Raw genomic sequence first — 13,825 nt, 5'->3', positions numbered from 1 at the left:
AAGGGGTACAGAAAAGGTATAGAGGTGGTACAGAAGGGGTACAGGAGGGGAACAGAGGGAGTACAGGAAGGGTACAGAAGGGGATCAGAGGGGTACAGAAGGGGTGACCAAGCACAAGTAGGGAAAAATAAAATGAAGCCTGTCAAACCGGTTAAACCAACCAGGATAGAACACCCACAGGTTAATTAAATCCACCGCATTTTATTCATGGGACTATGATGTCATTCACGTTAATGTATTCCTGCCAAAAAACAGGAGTAACCGGTGCCTACTATACTACAAATGTTTCGGAATTCACGGGGGAGCGGACGAGTCAGCGAGTAGATGTCTGGGGCGGAAACACCAGAAACGGTAGAAGCTTCGTTCGCTAACTTGTTCTCGCGGCTTCACCACCCGCGCGTATATCTCGCAAGCTACTTTTAAACCTGGGTTTATAGTGATAGTGATATTCCCCTTTCGAACAACCCAGCCCTGATTGCAAGGCAGGCACTACAGTAACAGGGTAGATCAACATTGAACATTTTGCGCAATTTACCTGAATCTCCGGGAAAAGATCTTCGCTTCAACAGTAGCTGAACTTATTTATTGGCAGCCAATCTCCGCGCTATTATAGCTGTATTCACAGGTTTGAAATCGCGTGAAAAACAACCGCCAGCTCTGCAGACAGCGGGTTTGATAACCTTCTTAGTCAGGTCTCATTTTAAAAGCAATAAAGAGAATTTGGCGAATAAAATCGATACATGAGTAAAATGCCTTTTAACACTAGGCAAATGGCACTATAAATATTTTTTTTAATTATATTATTATTATTATTATAATTATTATTATTATTATTTATGATTTTCATTATCATTATAATCATTAATACGATCTTTAATTTCAAAACATTACAAACTTTTACCATTGATTTGATTAAGAAATTGGAAAATAGTGTCTATGACTCTAGATTATTTCTGACTGAACTAACGTTACTATACCACTGACATTTTTTTTGTTTTACAGTTGAAGCTCGATTACACAAACCCCCGCTAACTCGAAACCTTTTCTGATTCCCCTCCAGGTCAGTTTCTTATTAATTTTACCCTCGCTAACGCGAACTCCCGATAACTCGAACCTTTTTTTATTTCCCTTGATGGATCAAGTTATCGGGATTTAACTGTATATTTGAACAACTGTTTAAAAAATGCTACCCTTTCATATTCTGTATAAAAATTGATAGTCTGAGTCCACCTAAACAAAAACGCCTAACAGAGGTCTTATTAAGGTTTAGTTTTAGGCAAGTTATATAAAAACCCCATAAAAATAGGAAATTAATGAATAATTTATGTATCATATTATAATGTTATCAGTAATTTTCTCTACAAGTTGGCATTTGCAAGTCTTTGAAACGGGTAATAATGGGGAAAATGGAAGGTACTCCGGTGCGTATATGTTCTCTTTTCTCATATAATATGCGTTTAATTTATAAACACTGAGATAATTCTGTTGTGCTCTTTTAAGTTCTGAAGACAGGCTCCCCTTTGATCTTTGGTTCTGTGAGAAATGCAACATCAGGAACTTCGCATTTCTCCAGTTCAAACACCAGCAGCTGAAAAAGAAAGAAAAACAAAGTATAGATCTTAACATGAATCATCTTTTATTCATCGAAATTTGCTTTAAATAATTTGCAAGTCGTTTCCATTTAACGTTTTTCAACGTTTTGAGCGTCAACATTTCACTGGAAGTGGGGCGTGGCCTCACATTTTATCTTGTTGAGCAATTATGTTTGAATGAATGAGTGAAAGACTTTATTAAAGTGTCAATGTGCCGAAAATGTGACGCCATGTTAGCTTTAAACTGTGTAAAAGTTTCACCCAGAAACTGAACCTTTAAGATCATTGTATTTTTTGCCAATTCCTGCGAGAGTTGACTTTTATTTTAAGGTAATTTTACCGTCTGTTATGTACGGTATGATAGTCTGGGGGTCGTGTGGCTCAACACTTTTTAGTGAGTTAGAAAAAATCCATGTGCGTGCCGCCAAGTTAATTTTCGGCTTGGACTGGTTCACCCCATCAGAGGACGTACTGCGTCAAGCAAAGTGGATACCATTGAGGCAAATGAACATCCGTAGGGTTCTTTGTTTTGTCTTCAAATGTGTATCTGGAGGTGCTCCAATCCAATTACAACACTTGTGGATGGAGCAGAAGACCAATTACAATCTTAGAAGGAAAAATTGCTTGGCAGTACCAAGACCAAAGACTGACTTCCTTAAAAAGTCGATTACTTATTATTTAAGCTTGAAGTACATGAAATGGTTCACATTTGAAGGGGGAGGGGCAAGAAAATACAACCGTTACTTAAGGGGTGGGATGGTATATTGATCTATAACATTCAGAAAAAAATTCTGCTCAAAATGTAGGTGCGATGTCATCAGTCAATGAATATTTCATGTTTAAGTTTAAAACACAATAGCACATACCTCGTTATCTCCTTTGTTTAACCAAGGTGCTGGGAGATACAGCGTCTCCTGTGGCCCTATGTTCCAGTACCTTCCTAGGTTATGGCCATTAATGAAACACACGCCTTTGGTCCAGCTTTTCATGTGCAAGAATGTGTCCTTAGGTTCCTCAGTCAACTCAAACGTTCCTCGGTAAAGCGATGGCACGGATGGTAACTCTCCTTCTTTTATTTTCCTCCATTCTGATTCTCTGCCTAACCTGAAAACAAATAAATGAAACCAACATGATATAACAATATGGCTAGTTACAGTGTAACATTTTACCAATGGCGCGATTTTACGCGACTACGCAAAAAAAAAAAACGCGCCCAACTGCATTGTTAAGTTATATAAGCACTTGGGAATTTTTTCTTAAAAATTCACAACTTATTTCTTTTATAAATGTTAATAAATTTACACGCGCTCAAACTCGGGACGTAAGCCGCGTGTATTTTAATTCGATAAAGCAAGCGCGTGACGTAAGCCGCGTGCTTTATGGAGCTTTAATGAAGTTGATCTGACCAATCATAGCGCGCACAATTCCTCGAACATTTTATAAATACATACTAATGCTCTAAGCAGTTAAAAGCTGTAACAACAAGAACAAGTTAAGACTGACAAAAAGTTTTTGTTTGCTGAATTTTTAACCTGTTAAAAAAATTTGCCTTGAAGTCCATTGGGTAGATTTTCCAGCCTGTTTGTTTTTTGCCATCAATCACAACATCACCAAGTATGCCTAGAAAAGAAGTAAAGATTGAAACAGTTAGCTGCGTCAGAAACTGAGCGCAGACCATAAAAAATGTTCTTAAATTCAGAATGAAATGTGCGGTTGGATGGTCAAGAGCCAGTGAGGGGTAGCCTCCTCCGCAGACGTTCTTTGGGTAGAAACGCGTGATGAGCCCAAAGAACGTCTGTGAAGGACGCTAAGTGAGGGGACACGCGAGAAATGTTACAGATATTGTAGAAAATGCACCCTTTTCTTGGTAGAGATAATCAGACTTCAAAAGAGCGAAATAATAAAAATGTCCAAACCTTTCCGTTGTCTGTTCATTTCTTTCAAAAAATTCACTCGTCCCATGTTTTCAACAAGAATATCAAGCTGAACTTTAGAACCCTGGAGAGAAAAGAAACAAATCTTCGTCTGTATTCTTTCGATGGGAACGGACCACAAACTAACCTTTCCCATTCCACAAGAACATTTCTGATTAACCGACGGATAAACTGTAAAGAAGGCACTAATGACAAGAATAAGATGAAATAGGAAAATAAATTAAGAACCTCACCTTTTCAATACCTATTTGGCTTTCTTCAAGTTTTATTGTCACTTTCCAAAGCTCTTTTTCATCAATGTAATGTTTGTCTAGTTTCATTGCATCAATTGTGTGGATTGGCTTGAAGTCAAGAAAAACCTAAAACGAAAATGAAAATAACATATTTGGATATTGGAACAATACTGCATTTGTAAAATTCCAGGAACTTTTAATTTCAAGAATTATTTTCTCATCTTTCTTACTGACTAAACAGTGACGTTGTAGCATCAACCTACACCGGAGCAAAATGTTCCATCACGGGGTATCTGAATGTTTCTAAGTGTCCCTTTTATATAGGAGGTGCAATTTTACTTACTGGACAATACAAACTAGTGTAGTGTATGGCCAGAACACTGACTCAGTGCCCCTCATTTGGGCTGTCCCCCAACAAGAGGTGATGAATTTGTGACTCTGATGAAAAAGTATTGTTTATAATAAGTAGAGACCAGACCCAGTGAATCTTGTAGTACATGTCACCTAACAGATTAAAATAGGGTTCTCGTCCGTTCCATTCTTAGTTGCACTCTGAATTCAGATTTTCCTAGCCACGTACCTGTGCTCTGTCGCTAACGTTGTGGATTGTAATTTCTTCAGGAACACTATCCAGTTCTTTTTGATACAGAGTGAAGCCATATCCCTGTCCACCTTTGTTGTTAATAGGTAGCTGTTCCATGGACATCACATTCTCTGTCTCCACTGGCGTCTTAAATGAACAAACACATTCAGTTTTTTTCTGAAACTTTTTCCAAGGTTATCATATTTGCGTTTATTGTGGCGATATTTCTACAAGCGTTCACTGAAACAGTTTTTGTTCTTAAGTTTTACAGGAGGATGTACTATTGTTTTAAATCGTAACGTCTTTAGATGAGTGTTGTAAGTGGGGAGGGGTCTGGTAAAACTGCTCGAAACCATAAGCGCTAATAACGTGGCTAAAGAACTGGGGCGAAAAATGGACAAGGGAGCAGTAGTCAGGCTAAAAGAAAAAAATCTCAGGAATAAACAAAAACAGTTTTAAGGCATGAAAAATGACCGGACTATGGCTATGCACATGTGTTTACCACTTTTAGGAAGGAGCAGCAGATTAACTCTCTGAAAAGCTGCTCATGACAGCTATAACCATAAGGGCTGCAAAGCATGCAGATAGCTTGGTAATATTCATTGTTACTTACAAAAAAAGGTAGCATGTCTGCAAGCTCCAAAACATGCTGCATCTCAATATCCTCTGCAAAACAAAACAGTCAGCTGTGGCATGATTCCAATCGTAATCCATTAATTTTTGTAGTATTAGATCCAATTCATGCATTATTTAAGAGAACTTATAACTACCAAGGTTACAATGTTACTCAGTGCCCTAGTTCTAAGATTGTAATTCAGTAAAAGATATTAATCATCAATCTTCTCACCATATGTTGTCCTCTTGTGACGGTCATTAAGTACAACTGAAAATATCAAGTGAATGAATGAATGAATGAAACTTTATTTACCCTTGGTATTGTGAAGCAATTAACTAGTCTTCTAGCCAGTAATGCTAATAAAACCATGTATGATTGCCACATTTTTCGTTTATGTGTTCATGGATACGATTTTCAATAAATAAAGTCTTAATGCACAGCCAACCGTATTTTCCCATCAATATGGCTCTCCAGGCCAATGTTTTGTCAAATGTTTACAAGCCTTGTGTCAGATTATATTCTATCTGGCCTAAACAAGAAGTAAAGAGACAAACAATATGACAGACTTTTGTACACTTAGTTTAATTACTTTGTTTGTTGGCATCAGGATTGTATTTTTGAATAACTTCTTTCAATGCCCGGAACTTCTCAGTGATGTCACCAGCTTCTGACAATGGAGCATCGTAATCTATAGAAAAATAACAGTGAAGTGACAAGCCTGCATTAAGCCGTAGGCCTATAAAATTAGGTTATAATAATTTTTATTTCCAGCAAATGGCAAGAATTTTTAATAATATTTCATCCATGGTAGTACCAAAAGGAGTGCATGTATTAGTTACTTCCAGGTTGATAAGCAACAAGAAAACTAAAAAAAAACTTTGTCGACCCATGTTAGCTAGTACGTGGACTACCAGATGTGCGTGAGAAAAATATTTTTGACTCCATTTGTACCTCAGCCAGTGGAAAACAACACTTTAATAATAAATTGTTCACTTACCATATGAAGTGACTGTTGGCTTGTACTTGAACTCATTTTTAACAGCATTTCCACCATTCATGAAGCCAAAATTTGTTCCTCCTTCAAAGCAATATTAAAATAAATATTAATTTACTATAAATAATATTTTTTTTATAACGTTCACACTGTCACAGTTTATATCCATAGTACTTGGAGCTCAGTTTTCACACAAATTTAAACAGGTCTATAGTTGAGATTCTTGAAATAGTACTAGTGCACCTAGTGCCACCAGGCTAAAAAAATAATGTATAGTTCCAGAAAATATCCATACTCCCCCCACAAAAGGGATTGGAATTCCTGGGGGGGGGGGGGGGTCTCAAAGACCACAAATTTAAAAGAAATGTATGAAATTTAACTGGAATTTCCAGAGGGGTGGGGGGTTCTTTTAAAAAATCCCTTCCGTGGGGGGAGGTAAAGATATTTTATGGAACTACACAATGCAAGATTCTGGGTGATGCAGTGTCCAGCTTACCATGAAACATGTAGAAGTTGATAGAAGCTCCCATTCTCAGTATGTTTGATACTCTTTGTGCCACCTTCTTGACTTCCATCTTGTGATGCTGTTCACCCCAGTGATCAAACCAGCCTGGCCAAAATTCTGCCACCATTAGTGGCTTATCAGGCTATGTTACATAAAACAACAGCAAATATTAACAATAATATTAATTACTTTATTTGTTTATAAGCACACTAAACTGCATGCTCTAGGATTACTGAATATTTATTGGGGGGGGGTGGGGGGGGTGTTTTATATATATATATATATATATATTTTTTTTTGGTTTTTGGTTGGGGGGGTGGCGCGGGCGCGGCGGGGGGGGGGGGGGGGGGGGGGAATGGGGGGGGGGGGGGGGGGGTCGCTGTTTTTTTTTTTTTTTTTTTTTTTTTTTTTTTTTTTTTTTTGGTTTGGTTCTTTTGCCTTTTTTTTTTTTTTTTTTTTTTTTCGGATTAAAATAAAACTGATTTCCACAACTCTTGGGTCTGTAATCGTGGTTGTTTGTTTTTATTTTCTGTTTTTATTTTTTCTTTTTTATTTTGTCCGTTACTAGGCAAAATAACCCAGAGCTTCGCGAGCCCTGCGAGTCACTTATTACTAGTTAGATTATATGTTAGACCTCTTGCTCTTGCTGTTTTTGATTAGTAATTTTTATTCTATACCTGCCAACTCTCATGCCTTAGGCGTGAGTCTCACACCTGCGAGTTGAAACTTTGATCTCATGCTAACTCACGCTTAGGAACCAATTTCTCACGCCTAGTCATAAAAAGAGAGTTTTTACAACCATAACAGACACACTTTCCCAAAATATTTAAACTCAAACCAATGTGAGAAACGAAAACTCAATGTAAAATGAGTAAATGACCATACTTTTCCCGAAATCTCTGAGTTTTGATAAGAAAAGCATTGGGAACGAGGTTGTGTTAAGCAAAACGCGTCTATGGACTAGGATCGGGATATGTTTGGAAAATCCTTGGAATACTTCGGACATGGTCCTATCGTCTTCAGAAATCCTGGCACTAGGATAAAAATCTATGTTATTGATAACACTAACCTGAAGCTGTCTAAGCCTGTTAAGATAAACAGTCTCATTGCTCTGGAAGTTGGCAGTCTTCAACACTATACAAACAGGAAAAAGTCTATATAAAATGTAGTCACTAACAACATAACATAGAAACAGGAACAGGGTCAGTTTTAAGTTATTCTCCCTCTTCCACATCACATATGTATGGCTTCCTTTCTTAGTTGACAGGACCATACATTTTCACGATATTTGGCGACCAGTTGTTAGTTCTATGCTTTTTGAATCTGAAATTTCCTATGGCTTGTATTCAAGATATTCACCCAGATATGAGATATTTGACAGTTTAGATTTTTTTATCTTCTTACCTCCAGGTAACTCAGGATAGTACGTTGCCTCCATTTGTTGTATGCCATCTGATGTAAACAACAGCTCTGAGATGCCTTCATTTATCATAAGCTGAAAAGATTTCAATATAGTTTTATTAATATATACACTTGTGGTAAGGAAAATAGTTCACTAACCCCTTTATAGAAAGCTAGGAAAAAGTTAAAGGTAACCTGCAGTAGGGCTGTAACTTAATTAGATGCCCTATAAGTCCACTTCTAGCACTAATTTACATGTGTAAATGAGCTTTATGATTGAGGTTTTAAAGGGAGGAGGAGGAACAGGAACAGTTCCTGTAATTTATGTTATAAGAAATCACTTATGGAAAATGCTTCCTTGTCAAAAGTTAATTGCAGTTTAAATTAAAACTTTCTTACTGTTTTGAGGAAAGCCATGTATTCTTTGCTGAGTTCATGTTCTCCAAAGCTACCATATTCATTTTCTACTTGGAAAGCTATAATTGGACCAGCTTGAGAATACTGAAAAAAAAAATCAGATTGAAGTAAGTGGTGCAGATAAAGAGAAAGTGGCAAGGTTTGTACAGTTCAAATAAATGTTTTATGTTAAGATGGTCACTTCAGTCTACAGACAGCGCTAAGTCTGATGTTCAAAGCATCCTGAAGTCAGGGCAAAGTCTGACAAAGCATTTTTTTATTTAACCCATTGACTCCCGGAGATTTTGGGAAAAAGCGTATTTTTTTAGACGTTTTTGACATTTTCTGGTCAGTTATGAGCTAATATAATTAAATTTCAACCTACTCAAAATGTCACTTGCAACATGAAAGCATGCCTTTCTTTGCACTAGCATATGATATTTCTGCTTGGGCATGCGCAAAAGGTAAAGATTGGAGATAGTTTTTGGGTTAGAAAGCGCCCAACCACTTTAGGCTTTTCGTTTTTCGTTTTTTTTCCTCGCCTTTCATTTTCTTTTTTTCTTATCTATTTTCCTGTAGTTGTAAACCCTCCACGGGGCTTGCAGTTCAATAATTTCCGAGAAAGCACCATCTAAGCAGGAAATATTCGCCATTGAGGAGCCTGGGGTGGTTGAGGCAAATTCTCCCACAAGTTTTTCACTCAAATAATTTCTAAGCATTTTTGTTGGTATTTCAAGCTCAAATGACCCAATCACTCTTATCTGGACATTATTGGAAAGACCTTTTCCTCTCGCGGAGATTGGGTATAAATGATGCCTTTTTTATCAAAGATGATGACGTCACAAGTGGAACAAAGAGCAACGTTTGTCACGGCTGGTTTAGGCCGGCACTGGAGCCAATGGGTTAACAGGGCCTGCATTGATAAGCAGTTTTTTTTTCTTAAAACTGAAGCTGCAACCTGTATAAATATGTTTTAATCATCATCATCATCATCATCATCATCATCATCATCATCATCATCATCATCACTCTTACCTGAAGAGGAACAAGTATTGGAAGAAGCTTCTTGAAATATTTCTCTACAGCATGAAGGTAAGGACGATACATAGATCTCAAGTTCATGTTAGGATCATGTAACAGCCAGCTATCAGGAGAACAAAGCACTCAGTATAATTATTTCAAAAAGAAGAACTAGAGACGCGAGACGTGGAGAGGGGGGTACTCGGGATTTCAAGTGATGGGGATGATCGAAAGGGTGCAAAATTGAAGACCTAAAGAAATCCCTAGGTCTTCCAACAAAACCCAAAAAAATCCCTGAACTAAAAATCAACCCCCCAAAAAATCCCATGCTGAATTTCTGACCCATTAAATTTCAGAAAGGGAGAATGATCTGAAGATATAACAAACATTAGAAACACATTCGGTGTTTGTACTTTATTTCAGAACTATGCAGTCAAGGCACTACCACAAATCTTTAGATTGTTTTTAATACCCAAAAAAATCCCTACTTAAAACAAGCCACGCAAAAAAAATACTTGCCAAAATTTCCTACCCAAAAAAATCCCGGAATCCAAAATATCAAACCCAAAAAAATTCCTTCTATCATCCCCATCACTTGAAATCCTGAGTACTCCCCCTGGGGAGAGACACTTAGCCTATGAGAAAACCCAGATAATGAAAACCATGGACCTTTTCATCTATATCCAGTCCATAAAGACTGTCCATCATTGTGCCACTTCATTCTTCATCTACCAGTAGATCTCTACTAACTATCCTTCTTATACATTTCTAGTTCTATATCCAACACTCTTCTACACTGACAGTTACCAGTTAGTGGTTAACTTTCATTTCGTTGCCAAATGCATACTGATACAGGAGCCTTTCAAGACCAACGGCATTTCTGTCATAAAGGATGACTTGTTTGATGTTTAAAATATTTTCATCTTTACTGTCTTACTCATCTTTAGCATTATTCCTAACCTTGGCAGTCCTCCCAGATCCCACTCTGCACAGATGTATGGTCCAGGACGAACAATCACATATAAACCAACTGACTGGGCTTCCTTGATAAAACCACTACAAAACAATACAGAAATATTGATTCATCACTGATTTGTCACTGTTTAGATGCAAATTATGGGAGGCAGAGTGGTCTAATGGTTAGTGTCACTGGACTCCAGATTGAGCGGTCTGGGTTCAAGCCCTGGCTAGAGCACTGCATTGTGTTCTTGGGCAAGACACTTTACTCTCATAATACCTCTCTTCACCCAGATGTTTGAATGGGTACTAGCAAATTTAATGCTGGGGGTAACCCTGTGATGGATTAGCATCCCATCCACAGAGAAGAAGAAATACTCCCAGTTGCTTCATGCTATGGAAACTGGGATAAGCTTGGCCTGATGGGCCTCTAGGCTCCTGAGCAGACTTTACCTTTTACCTTTACCTAGATGTATTTATAGTATTTTGGCCCTGTATTGAATGTTGCAAGAAAACATTACCGTAAAAACTCGTGTATAAGCTGCACCTTTTTGCCGAAATTTTGGGCTCAAAATCGTGGGTGCGGCTTATCTATGAGACCATTGCTTTTGAGGGGTGTAAATTGCCTAGTCTGGGGTCAGAAAAAGCATGGCATTTAATTTATAGCTTTCAATGGCCAAGCTTATCACTAACAACAAAGTGCTATACCGGTACTTCTTTACCTCAACGCTTTTTTTAAGTTTTTATTTTTCTCAAAATCAAGCTTCAAAGTTGGGGGTGCAGCTTATCTACGAGTGGGGCTTATACACAAGTCTTTACGGCATTCTGATCTCTGTCAGTAACAAGACTAGCAGAAATTTGTCACTGTCATGCAACCAATTGTTACAAATGGCCTATTGCCTCTCGGTTCTACACAAAATCTCAGTATGACATCAGACTCACGCTATATCCAAGATTCCTTTAAAGTTGAACTGCCCTTTAATTTCTTCGTGAAGATTCCAAGGAACATAACTGTGGAGAAAAGTTTTGTTGATGAGCATACATGATTTAATTCTGCAGTACACATGTGTATTAAATTTAATATAAGTTCAAGGCTTTGGACCATTTCATGGGAGGCGTGGTGGCCTAATAGTTAGTGCGCCAGACTCCGGATTAAGTGGTTATAAAGAATAAATCTTTGTTGCATGGCACTAGTGATTGTAAAGATAAAGAATTAACGTTATTGATAAGTTCATTGCAAACCAAACGTTTCGGGCTTAGCCCTTCATCAGTGGTAAGATGATCGTTAATAAAATGAGCGTTAAAAATATTCGTGAATATAGCACGAATATTTTTAATGATCATTTTATTAACAATCATCTTACCACTGATGAAGGACTACGTAAGCCCAAAGCGTTTGGTTTGCAATGAACTTATTTTGGCACTTTGAATGGTCCAGGTTTGAGGCCTAGCTGGGTCATTGTGTTGTGTTCTTGGGCAAGACACTTTACTCTCATAGTGCCTCTCTCCACCCAGGTGTATAAATGGGTATCGGCAACATAATGCTGGGGGGGGGGGGGGGTACCCTGCGATGGACTAGCATCCCATTCAGGGAGGAGTAGAAATATACCTAGCCGCTTAATGCTACAGAAACTGGGATAAGCTCTGACAAGTGTGGGCCACTTAGCCCCAGGCTTCCCTTTTTGGACCATTTCATTTTTTACATGTTGTGATGTAAATTTACCTTTGGTTTAAATTGTTTCAAACCAGTTTTAATTTTTATTGTTCACTGTCTCACGGCTTGTGTAAATTATCATAATCTTAAACAAAGGAAAGTAAAAATCAAACTGGTTTTAAAAATATTAACCCCCCCCCCCCCCCAAACCCCAAAAAAAAAAAAAAAAAAAACCACAACATACCCCCCCCCCCACCCCCCTGTAGATGAGTTAAGTCAAAATTTCCCTGGTAAGAAAAAACATCAAAGTGTTAAAAGAGCCAACTTTTTCAGGGGGAAGGGGGGGGGGGGTAGCCATCTAATTGTGATAACTAATAAAATAAACTACAAAACAGAATATTACAATAACACTTACGTTTCTACGGTGTTTAATCCCATGGCTTTTAATTTCAATAGCCGATCTTTCCAATATTCTGGCACAACTCTAAAGTAATGTATTGCACCACTCAGAATTCGAAAAGGCTTTTCTTCGAGCATAAATTGCCGCTTCTCTGTTCTTAAAACTCTCCTTTCCATTGGTACAGCACTGTTGTAATGTTGAACCGCCATCCAAAGAATAAGACATCCTGAAAGCCCAACAACTATCAGCATGGGCTTCTTGCGAAAATAAATGGTTTTCATCATTGTTCCACAAGCGTTCTGACAGACTAGAGCTTCAAGGTACAAATTGCGCTACAACATCAAGGCGCTGAAGATTGCGCTTCAAGATCACGGTAATAAACAACTTGACTAAGTGTTGAGGCAAAAACAGATCAGGAAAATCGATGCCAGTACAAAGAAAGTATAAAAACTGTTTCAAATGAGGTCCACATATACTCTCTTTCCTTTGTATTCAGGTTCTTTTCAGCCGGAGAACTGGAGAAGGCGCCACAAGTCACAAACAACAAGTGCAAAATTTCAAGTTAGTCAGCGGTGTAAACGCAAAAAAACAATTTAGCAGGGGTAGGGTCAGTACAATAACGTACAAGGCTGGTACAAGAAGACTTTTTCGAAAAAATTTAGTGAAAATTCCGTGAAATTTACTGAATTCACATGTAATAATCTTAAGAAAGAAAATAGTTTAGTTTCGTTCCATATAGTAGAATTCTAAATGTTTGGTTGATGAGCCCAATATGCTTACCTTTAACCCTCCCCTACTAAGTATCGTTATTCTCTCCAGCCGTCCCATATCGAGTTGCACAGGCCAATTAACCCAATTAACCCTGTGGGAGGGGTACTCGGGTTCAATAAATTGTCGTCAAGATACCCGCTTCGCGTTCCAGAGATGGCCATACTATATTACTGGGGAGGCAAAAAGTTGACGAATATTCGCGCAAATCAGCTGAAAATTACGGCATGAAGTTCCAGGTTCAGTGGCAGATCTAGGGGAGGCCCCCGCCTTATTTTAAGGCCAAATAGAGGCCCGCAGGGCTGAGAAAAATTCTTTTCGAGAGCGGCCCCCCTCTTATTCCAGGGTCTGGATGATCGGGGCCCCCACTTATCTGAAGGTCTGGATCCGCCACTGAGGTTGACTAGTCGAACGTGTATTCTCAAAATTGGGTCGCCCTACATTGAGACGATTTCCCACCCAGAACAAACAAGCCTTTTAAAATATTGCCAGATGACTGGCTGCAAACACAGGCCAGCATGATCACGTGGTGGTGCTGAAGGATTCTTTAAGGCTAGTAAAACGACTACGGCTAGGACTGAGAGGTAAATATGCTTGGGTTGCCCCACTTCTTTAAAGATCACAGATCAGTATTGCATAAAACCCAGGTCATGTAGACATAAGCTGGAACGAGGTAGCTGATCACTTGCCTGCCGCTCCTAGACATCATTACCAGGCTCAAGAACTGAACAGAAATTAACAAGACCCTCAACCCAATAACATATAACAGCCT

General features: G+C 38.3%; 2 protein-coding genes across 2 annotated transcripts in view; one reads left to right on the top strand and one right to left on the bottom strand.

Annotated features, from left to right (window-relative positions):
• LOC144662398 (beta-galactosidase-1-like protein 2) overlaps positions 1–13,825 on the top strand; it is a 53,933-nt gene that overhangs the window by 18,554 nt on the left and 21,554 nt on the right. The gene's annotated exons all lie outside the window — the stretch shown is intronic.
• On the bottom strand, positions 775–12,826 carry LOC144662324 (beta-galactosidase-1-like protein 2). Its single transcript, XM_078523109.1, has 18 exons — positions 12,301–12,826; positions 11,174–11,242; positions 10,235–10,330; positions 9,290–9,398; positions 8,258–8,359; positions 7,862–7,952; positions 7,527–7,591; positions 6,449–6,599; positions 5,956–6,036; positions 5,548–5,646; positions 5,190–5,225; positions 4,956–5,008; positions 4,340–4,489; positions 3,760–3,885; positions 3,509–3,590; positions 3,125–3,212; positions 2,459–2,696; positions 775–1,588 (listed from the first exon to the last, which is right to left on the bottom strand). The coding sequence occupies exons 1-18, from the start codon at positions 12,567–12,569 to the stop codon at positions 1,496–1,498; spliced, it is 1,998 nt and encodes a 665-aa protein (XP_078379235.1). The 5' UTR covers positions 12,570–12,826; the 3' UTR covers positions 775–1,495.

This window comes from Oculina patagonica, chromosome 8 (genome assembly GCF_052425735.1).
Source record: "Oculina patagonica isolate OP01 chromosome 8, crgOcupat, whole genome shotgun sequence".
Lineage (NCBI taxonomy): Eukaryota > Metazoa > Cnidaria > Anthozoa > Scleractinia > Oculinidae > Oculina > Oculina patagonica.
This window is presented reverse-complemented; position numbering and strand designations above follow the sequence as displayed.